Raw genomic sequence first — 10,591 nt, 5'->3', positions numbered from 1 at the left:
GTTATGGAGATTGTTGTCCCTATGTTTTAAACAATTGCTGGTTTTACTGTGCTTAGAGAGTCTTGTTATGGCATAGAAGGCAACCTGCTGCAAAAGCAGCTGGTTTTGTTCACTTTGTGCACAGCTGAGTACAGAAAAGGCACAATATTTGAATACAGGTGAGCAGGCTAGGGCTTCAAGAGTGCTTAGAGTCATTGTATCAGTGTACTTAGAGAATCACAGAATGGTTAACGCTGGAAGGGTTTACTGGAAGTCATGTCCAGTGCCCCTGCTTCAGTGGGGTCATGTACTGCTTCTGCTTTTGCAATAGTGATGAGCGGTCTCATGTTAAAGTACCAGATCTTCTCTTACTAAGTGTCACATTTGATGCAGTTTACCAAGCTTTACATAAGACACATCTGCCCTAGAAATGGACTGAGTGACCAGAGTATTGGCACTGCTGTTGTCTTGTAGTCAAGTCTCTTCTGAAGGGTTTCTATCATCCCTCCAAAATACCCTCTGCATTCTGGTTGGGTGAGCCCAGAGCTTGGTGGGCTCTTCAGTATCTTTTTGCTTGTGTTTTACCTTACAGTGATTTTATGGTTAACCTGGCTGGATAATTGAGATGATTGTTCAGGTATGCCAGCTCTTCCTGATCTAGAATTACAAATATCCCAACGTATATGTCAGCAAGGGACAGTGATACCTAGTTGAGATGTCCCCAGAGCAGTAGTTCCAGACCTGCAGGTACACAGACTGAGCAGTACTCAGCAAAGCAGGGTGGGATCAGTGTTAAGGATGGGAATATGCACAGTAGATTTTTGGGATGTGACTGTGTCCACATTTCTTTCCTTAGCACCTCTGTGTTCCTGTTGCCCAAGTGGGTTTAGTAATGTCCATTAAAATGCTAGATTAGTCTCAACAAATGGTATGTTTGGAAATACAATCTCTTTAATGCGGAATAGCTCAAATTATTATGCAGCAAGTTTTGGTTATAGACAAGGTCTCTAATATTAATGTGCCATGTTTGTTTTTTTTTGTTTTTTTTTTTTCTGGGTGGCCATCACTGTTTCCCATTTGCAGTCTTCTTGTTTTGCTGAATGTCCTTCAGAGAGATGAGACTTGCAAGTCCACAAGGGCAAATTGTTCTTTGTGAATATAAGAGCATGAATTGGCAGAGAGCTAAGAGCCTATTGAGAGACTGTATAGCACTGAGAAGTCAGGAAAACTGGGGTGTTTTGACTATTACTTGTTTTGATGCACTCATTTCAGTAAGTATTAGAGAAACAGTGCTGGTAGGAGCACCTCTGTGGATGGAGCTATTTTCTGCTGCAGGATTACTGATGGGTATTTTTTTTCCTTCACTTGGTTTTTGTTATCCTTGAAGAATTGATGTCAGTGCCTGAAGCAACAGCCTGGTGTCTTCAAGACTTTTGTGTCCTCATTAGACTCATAGATGGTACCCTGTCTTTCTTTTGCTGGTTCTTTTTCTTCTGATAAGCATGTTGAGCATGAGGCCTTGCTGAGTCACTGTGGAGTATCAATGTGTCTCTCTTTTCCACAGTATTTTTCTTCGCAGAATGATTTTTTAAAAAAATAATTCTGTTTCAACCTTCAACATCCTGTCTGTGCTGTCAGTTAACTTGGTTATTTCCTTCAGCATTCACTCATCTCTGCCCTTTCTTCCCCCAGTTGACTGTGAACTTCCTGCCTGTACCATTAGTTCTTCTATATGTGTCATAAGCACTGATAGGGTAAAACTTTCTCTTCGTTCTTTTGGACTGCTGCTTCATCTTTGCTTCTAACAGGAAGTTTAGGGTTTCCCCCAACCTTGAGCTTATCATTGTGTATCTGTTATCTCCTTTGGGATATAGCCAGTCATCATTGTCTTCATTTGACCTCTTCTGAAGTGAAGCAATGAAGTGTTATCATCTTGATTCAAAATACTCTTGTGTGTCTTTCCTAGCCCCCTGATTATCCAAATACCAGGAAAGGCACCATTGTTAGATCATGCTAATGCTAGAAAAGAGGCCTGTGACCTTTTCTTATTTCTTTACTCTCAGTTGAACTCTATTAAAAATTGCTTCCCTGATTCACAGCACTTGCGATGAACTTTCTGTTTCTTTTCAGCATATTTTCAACCAGCCTCTAATAAACTTACTGTATTTCCAGTTACATTGGACTCCTTTGAAATGTGCCTAGATTAACCATTAAAAAGCACACCCATAAAAAAATAATTTACATCCATCCTTTCGAATTGTAATATTTAGTGTAACTTTATTTTTCTTGTTATTTGTCAGTGCCAGTTTCCCTTTTTCTTCTCCCCTCCAGCTTTCTTATTGCTGAAAACTTTAATTCTCTCCTTAGAACCCTTTGAGAACAGCAGCACCACTGGGTGAAATTTGGGCTTCATCTTTTTCCATTTACTTCCCTCCTACCTCTCAGGGTATGTGAGGCTACCCTGAGAGGCAGAAAAAGAAAATTGTATTCAGCTGGACTTTAAGGTTTGGTGTTTTTTTTTCCTTTCCTGCTTGCTGCAGTTTAGAAACATCTGGAGTACAGCCCAATGTTGAGAAAGTGCCTCAAATGAAGCAGCAAGCCCTGATAAACTGTGAAAAGTTTAAGTGGATTCTAACGTGTTATTAAGAGTAATGTTTGATTTTGTTTCTGTACTTGATACATCTGCCATGGTACTTAAATTCCACACACTAGGCAGGTACTCAGCACTTTTCAAAAATAATGCTTTTTTTTTTTGTGAGGCTAGAGAGACCTTATTACTTTGACTGCTGCATTATTGTTAGTGTGTTGGTAGTTGTTGGGTTTTTGTTTGTTTTGGGTTTTTTTTATTTATTATTATTTCTTGGAATTTCTTGTTCTTTGAATACCTGAGATTGGTACTTGCCTGATCTCTAGTTTGAAGAGCTCAGATATTAAATTACCACAAAGGTTCAGATACCTTGAATAATCAGTACTGAGATTTTAGTCCTCTCTTTTCTGAATTACAGTCTTGTAACTAGAAGTTCCTTAGTAGAAGGATCTTCCAAGAAGTGGGGGAGCTCAAGTTAAGTAAGCACCTGAATTTTTCTGGTGTTCTTTAATACGTGCTTTAGAAGCAGTACTAGGCAGCCTTCTTGCCTTTACTCAGCATGCATCCAGTCTTCCACCTTTTCTTTTCAAGCACCCTTTAAAGCCTATTTTCTCTCTAGTTTTGAAGAGCACTTTTTTCAAAGTGATACTGTCAATGCTAGTGAAACCAAAAATACATAAAATGCTTCCTATGGAGAGGAACAAGGTGATGACTGGGAGAAAGGTAAAAATATTGGAATGAAATTGTAAAGGTTATGAGAATGGGAGAATGAGACATGTGATAACCACATGAATATTCACCATCTTTCCATGGTGGTTTTGCCAGTGGCAAAAAAATATCCTGTTCTGTAAATTTCACACCCATATTCCTAAAATCTCCTTCAGCACTAGATTTCCAGGTATTTTGTAGAGGAAAAGTGGTGTATTTAAATCTGAAGAGTCCAAATGCCATTTTAACATAAAACTAGATAATGGATTCCTGGGATAATGATGCATTATGGATCAGATTACAGTTTTGGCATAAAAAAGACATCCCATTGGGAAGCTGATGGACAGGACTGAACTGTGCAAGTCTGTCAAGCAGGGTCAGATCTTCCTGTAGTCTGTGGTTGCTGCCCCCTGGGGTTGTCTGCTTGCTGACATCACCCCCTCTTTTCTGTAATTTACTGGAATATACCTCATAGCTCCTGTAGAACTTTTATCTTCTAATTATGACAAAGCATCTGTGGATTTTATTGATATGTGTCTGCTGGGCCTTTGACTCCTGTCTAGTTCAGGGGCGAATAGCACTGAACATGTAAAAAAAAGGGAAAAAGGCAGCATGGAAGTCTTTTTATGTACACAAAGTTATGCATCCAGCCCCCTGGCTTCTGTGCCCTGTTTTTATTTCTTGCAGAGATGGCAGAGCATGTTTACAGATCCTTTGAGTCGGCTGTTCAGTCATGCAGTTTAACTCCAAAAATAACTCACTTGGGGGATATTAATCCAGCGCTGGATTATCTTTCTAAAATTGTTAATCAGACTTGGTCCCCAGGGGACCTTCCAGCTGAACTTACCACTTAGTTTCCGTGCGCTGGGGCGGCAGGAGCCGAGCGGAGGAAGCTGATGAAGTTTGACAAGGAGCGGTTACTTACGTAAGGTCCCTGGCAGAGGGACCCGTCTGTCTCTTCCTTCAGCTGTAGGTCCCTGCCTGCCTGGCCTGGGCTCAGCTCCCTCCTGGCACCTGCTGTGTCCTGCCTTGTCCTGGTTGCATTATTGCCCTCCTCTCTCTCTGCCTTGTTTTGCCTTGAAGAAATGCCATGGGAAAACCTATTTCCAAGAGGAGAGCGAGGGGGATTTGTGCCAGCTCCAGGTGATTCCTTTAATTGTGTGATGCCTTTTGTCCGGGGAGGAGAATCACAGAATGATATGGGTTGGAAGAGACCTCTGGAGATAGAGTCCAACCCCCTTGCCAGAGCAGGAGCACCACAGAATCTAGGGCTGGTCACACAGAAAGGCATCCAGATGGGTCTTGGACATGTCCAGAGAAGGAGACTCCAGAACCTCTCTGAGCAGCCTGCTCTAGCGCTCCGTAACTCTTACAGTAAAGAAGTTTTTCCTCATGTTGAGATGGAACTTCCTGTGTTCTAGTTTGCGTCCACTGTCCCTTGTCCTATCACAGAGCACAACTGGAAAAGGTTGACCCCTCCTGCTTGACACCCACCCTTCAGATATCTGTAGCCATTAATAATATCCCATCTCAGTCTTCTCTTCTCTAGACTAAACAGCCCCAAGTCTCTCAGCCTTTCCTCATAAGGCAGGTGTTCCAGTCCCTTAATCATCCTTGTAGTGCTCTGTTGGGCTCTCAGGTGATTCCTGGTCCCTCTTGAACTGGGAAATACACGCTTTATTCTGTTAAATTCTTAAATGCATGTGATGTTCCTTTAGTTGCTTTTTAATCACGTCCTTATTTGAGCTGTTCATGAAGTGGCCCAGCTTGGGTCACCTCCTTTCTGTAAAAGAAGAAATTAGCTGTTGTAGGCTGCTGTCCTCATGTATGACTAGAACTGCGAGTCATGTAACTCCTATTAGCTTGCATTTTTTGTTCTGTCTCTAGAGTAAAAGTCAAGTTTATTGCTTGAGAGATGTGCTCTGGCAGCTATACATTATTTAAAGTATTTTAAGATCCCTGTATGGAAAGTGCCAGGGAAATTACAAAACAAGTTTTTTGGGGTTTTTTTTGTTTTCTTGTTGTTTTTTTTAAGAGTTCTTCTGAGATGTTTAATACATGAATCAAATACTGTTTTCCACATGCAAAGCATATGCAGAAATGAAAGGTTCAGTATGCTTTACTGACACCTGTGCTCCTTCAAATCCAGGCAAGTAAAATGAAAGCTTGTGTATTTGTGCTGATAAATTTTGGTGTTGAAATTAACATTTTGATTCCCAACTTGTGTGTTTTTACCGTGACTTAGTAGACCACTGAAAGCACTGCATAGCATGATTGAAATGCAGAAATATACTGTATGTGGTAATAACAGTAACTCACAGGATTTGTACTTTAATGGGGTAATCAGTCACAGTTCTGAAAAAAACTGTGCATGTCAGAAAGGGTACTCAAGTGGCAGGGATGTTTTGATTGTGGGGGTTTTCTGCTTAAATTATAAAATGGGGCGCTACTGAGCGTGGCGGTTGTGTAAAGCTCTTCCAGGTTACATCTGTGTGCAGGCATTAGGGAAGGTCGGGGCAGTTGCCTTCCTTTTCCTCAGGCTCCTCCTTCACTTCATACAGTCGTGCCCACCATGCATCTTGTTGCCTTCAGATTCTGCCTTGAAAATAAATGTAGAAATGAGAGTTTCAAAGTTGCTCTTACATGTCAGTGCTTCTTGGATTCCGCTGGGAGAGAAAAAGGAATTGCACTTGAGAAAACTCTATAACAGCATTTTGGTGATGTCCATATCCTTTTCACTTCTTGGCTGCTGCTGGCATAACAAAAAGCTGTTCAAATCACTTCTAGTTCTTCATTCACACAATGAAAATTGCTTACTAAATTGGAAGTGTTTCACACCAGGGATTGTGCCTTTCGTATTTTACTAGTCAGTGTCTAACACACTGCATACCACTTGAATAAATGGTAGGAAATTTGTAGTTGTAGATTGCAGAATTTTCTTTGCAGACATAATTTTGTGATTACAGCTAAACATCTATTTTGGCCTAAAATAAAAAGTTTGTGGCATTGCCATATAGGTAGAACAAAACTAAACTATTTTTTGGATCCTGCACTGGATTAATGAGATTATAAACTAGGAAAACAAAGTCTAGACATTTGACTAGAATATCCACTGAGAAACAAAGAAATTACAGCAATAAATTTATACATGCATTTCTGCAGTAAGACTGCACTGATGTCTCCAAGTTGGCCTTTTGCTGGTGGGAGAAGTGTAACTACATCCATTTGTATTAGTTCAAGATCTGTCACTTTGCTTTGTGTTTTATGACTGTATAAGCATACATATATTAATAATTATAATTATGTGGGAGATCTGTGCTAGCCTACATTGAAAACTACTCACGTTGAAATTGTCTTCTGAATGCTGTGGCAGACTTCTCTTGCACCTTGCTTTCGAATGCAAATGCTTGTTTTACATAGCTGAATCCTATTAACTTGTTGTCAACTTTGCTTTATTCTTTTTTCTTTAAACCCTTTACTTTCTCTCTGTGTGACTGGTTAATATGGACCACAACTTGCTGAAGAAAAATGAGAGTTGATGCCCGCGTTTGTCTGTGAGAGGGAAAGTTTTCTGCAAGTTTGTTGCTGTGTGAGGTTGTTTTGCTTTTGTAGTTGTGGCCAGTAGTCAGGAATCAAAATTATTTTTACAGCATTCATTGTGAACTTCGGAGTTAGCTCACCTCCTAGGAGATGTTTTGGGCTGCAAGTTACCTTCTCCTCTGCCTCTCATGGAGAAAAGCAACAGTTGCTTCCCTGACTTCTCAATTAGAAGAAAGTGTGTTTGTCCATGCATTAGGTAGATTCTACGGTTTTTGTAGGCCTCCCCTCTCTCTCTTTCTTTCTTTCTCTCTCTCTCCCTCTCTTTCTCTCTCTCTAGGGATGTGGCCTACAGAATTTTTTCATTAAACTGTAGAAGGAACATGATGGGGGGAAAAAAACCTGACTGTTGCAAATGAGGACTTACTCATCTGAAGCTATGCTCTGTCACGTTTGTCTGGCAGGAGCTGTTGCTGCTCTTTTGTGTTGCTGCCAGCAAACTCGGGCTCTGGCTGAGGGTTCCAGCATCCCTCCTGCCAGGGGTGCAGTGCCATGCCAGGGAACACTGGGAGAAGCTTGTCAGTCAGGCACTGGGTCAGCCAGGTCCACTTAAGCGCTGCTGGACGTTTAATACCAAAACGTCACCAGGCTGAGACTACCAAGGACTGTTCTGCTGAGGAGGTGGGGAATGCCATCACTGTGAGTGTGCAAGCAAAAAGGCACCAAAGTCTGCTTCATTAGACTGTTGAGCTGGATTAACAACTCATTGCTGCCCACAGTCTCTGCTTATCTCCCTGCCCTGCCCCCCCCCATCAAGTTGTGCCACCTCTGAGAAGTGGTTTGACTTGAACGTGGTAAAAAAAAAAAAAAAAAAAGATGAATACTAAAAACACAGCCTGGACTGTGTATCTGAGCAGCTGAAAGGAACATGAAAAACCACTATCAGCACCTGACATTGAGACATTGTTGAGTGCCCTGCCCCCCCCCATCAAGTTGTGCCACCTCTGAGAAGTGGTTTGACTTGAACGTGGTAAAAAAAAAAAAAAAGATGACTGAAATACTTTTTTGCTGGTTAGTTGAATCAGTGTGCTGTGCAAAACGTGAGTGCCCATGGAATATGCAGGAGTTTGAGGTGTCAGGATTGACATCCATTTAGGCTCTATGGAGGAAAAGACAGCTAAAAGTGGATGTCTCACTATGCTTAATGTGCAGCGAGCCAGCTGAACGCTTTAATTGTGTTTATTGCCGGTCCCTGTTATATCTATCAAGTGTAGACAATGTCACTGTGTTTCTTAACTACATTGTTTAGTCTTTCAGGGCACTTCCTGCAATCCAGTGTTATTTATAGACCATTCATTGTCTTCTTTACTGCCTTGCGCTTGGCTTTGTGGTGAGGTGCGATCCTGTCGGAATCAGAACTGCCATTGTTGGAAATAAATTGCCTGAGTGTTAAAGTTTGTAAATTGCTTTTATAGTATGTGTGAGAACCCTATGTAGAATGTAGCAGGACTTGCAAATGTGGAGGACTGAGCCTTTTCAGAGTAGACCAGAGGGCACACAAGAAAAGAGAAAAGGTAGAGCCATATACATGAAGGCTGGATGATTTCTCACTTTTAAGTAGTACAAGATGAAGGTACAAGATTTCTTGGTAGAGAGATGTTTTCATTATTTTGTTCAGGCTGATCTGAGTTCTTGCTTCTGCTGCAATTGGAGAAGGGTTGTTAGACTGGGTTAGTTGAAGTGGTAATTGAAGGTGGCCAGAGCCTGTTTTTCCCCCGTACCTGTTTGCGGCTTTTGGAGGTCTGGTGTGTTCTGTCAGCTCATCTCGTGCCTTAGCTCTTTCAGAGGGTCTGTGTGCAAGCATGTGTCCATGCTTTCACCACTTCCTTCTCCTTTCGCCTAAGAAGAAGTGTGGCTGCCACCTCTGGGGATTTCTACAGCGCCTCTCGTTTTGTCATACGCGATGGTGTGTCGCTGGGTCTCGGCAAAGCGCGCGGGAAATGCCACCACCAGAGAAGACTTGGCAAAGCAAGCAGGAACCTGCCAGTCTGCAGGAAGGTGCACGGGCTGCTGTGTCTGAGATCTGCAGAGCTTTGCTACTTCAGTGGCTGTCCCGCTACCAACGGGCTGGGAGAGGGGTGCAGGTTTGTTTGTGTGCCCAGAGGCACTACATCCGCTTGAAAAATGTTGGTTGTTATTGTGAAGTTACGAACTTTGATGAGCCAAAAGACTTAAGTTCTGCAAAACCTGAGGATTTGCATCTTGCCCTTTCCTCTCCTCATCCAAAATTTTACAACCTGCAGTATTTGACAGGAAATCCTAATGATACTCTCATATTCTTGCAGAACTGTGACGTTTTGTGTAGCTTATTGTATCATTGTGAATGTATGCTATCTCCTTATGTATTCAGGTGGCTGAGATTAACCATAACAAAGTATTTATATATGGGTATCTTTGGATCCGTTAGGTGAGGATATGCGTGTGTGTGTGTGTGTATGTATATGTGGAAACTGCTGTGTGTTCTGCCTTCTTCCTGACATCCTGGTTGCTATAGTGCGGTGATCTATTTGTGAACACTCAGAAGATCATTGCTATAGTTAAAAGAAACAGTGTTTCCTGGCCAGAACTTCCTGGGCAATCTCTGCTCCCGGAGCGCCAGCTTTATGAGATTGGGTCATGTTCCCTGGGACTCCAAGAGTGACACTGTAACAAGAGCTTCCTCTAATTTGTCACTTTTCCCCACCAGCGTATTTAAAATTATTTAAAAATAGTTTCTCTGTTTAAATCTAATGCATGCCTATTATTCTCCATACGTTTCAGTGCTTCAGCCATCTTTCTAACAGCCTGTCGAGCTGTGCAGCGTGTTGTGGCGTTGTGTCCTGTGTTTGCTTCTGTAATATGTGGCATTCGGCTGCTCTTGCACATACATCCATGCACACGTTTTCATCCACCTGCCCAGCCAGGCAAAATGTAGGAGAGGAAGCGCCAGCGCTGGAGTTCTCTCTGAACTGCTGTATGATTTTATTTTTCTTCCCCCTTCTCCCTGCAGGTGTGAATGAGAGAGGCTCTCTGCAGTATTTAGTGTCCAGTTGTGCTGGCTCCGAAGAGCAGCAGCATCGCAATGCCCCCTCCTGCTGATATAGTGAAGGTGGCAATCGAATGGCCAGGTGCCTTCCCCAAGTTAATGGAAATTGATCAAGTAAGTGCCCGTGTATGTGCGCTCGGCCGCCTCGGTGCGTAAATAAGTTCTTCTCTGTGTCTCTCTGCATTTGTGCTTACTGAAATGCACACACGTTTCTGTGACTGCATGTGTGGTATCAGGTGTTTTTTATAAGGGGCGTAACCCTCTTCCTGTTTAATGCTTTTGTTCTGTTTAGCTGGGTTTTTTTTTTTTTATTTGCTGCTTCTTTCTAAACAGCTGCTTAAACAAGGTGTTTACTGCTTGTGTGACCCACTTAACACTTTGGTGCCTTAGTTTGTTCAACTGTAAAATTGTAGTAATACAGTGTTACCTTTGGCTGGGAAGTCTTCAAATATTTAGTCAGTGCTTTGCATTTGCAGTAGGATCATCCTGAATAACTGCAGCAAGGGCAGATTTTGGAACTAAAGCGGTGGTGCACTGTGAGCAGGAGAGTCCTTGCTGTTTCCTACACGAATCTCAGGGGTTGTCCTGTTTAGTTGATTATTTCTAATGCAATGAACCTATGGGCTGATTTGAGGCACTGTACAGAAGTTAACAAATTCAAAATTACAATTTTAAAACTCTCTGATTTTTTTTTT

At 42.0% G+C, this 10,591-nt stretch overlaps 1 protein-coding gene across 2 annotated transcripts in view; it reads left to right on the top strand.

Annotated features, from left to right (window-relative positions):
• Window positions 1–9,857: 9,857 nt before the first annotated feature.
• ELMO1 (engulfment and cell motility 1) overlaps window positions 9,858–10,591 on the top strand; it is a 268,680-nt gene continuing 267,946 nt past the window's right edge. Inside the window, exon 1 of one of the 2 annotated variants that reach the window (XM_010002153.1) lies at window positions 9,858–10,010. In XM_010002153.1, the coding sequence (XP_010000455.1) occupies window positions 9,933–10,010 (78 nt within the window). In that variant the 5' untranslated portion in view covers window positions 9,858–9,932. The remainder of the gene's footprint in view (window positions 10,011–10,591) is intronic. The other variant, XM_010002154.1, reaches the window with a different exon arrangement.

This window comes from Chaetura pelagica, unplaced genomic scaffold (assembly GCF_000747805.2).
Source record: "Chaetura pelagica isolate M959 unplaced genomic scaffold, ChaPel_1.0 scaffold417, whole genome shotgun sequence".
Taxonomy (NCBI): Eukaryota; Metazoa; Chordata; class Aves; order Apodiformes; family Apodidae; genus Chaetura; species Chaetura pelagica.
This window is presented reverse-complemented; position numbering and strand designations above follow the sequence as displayed.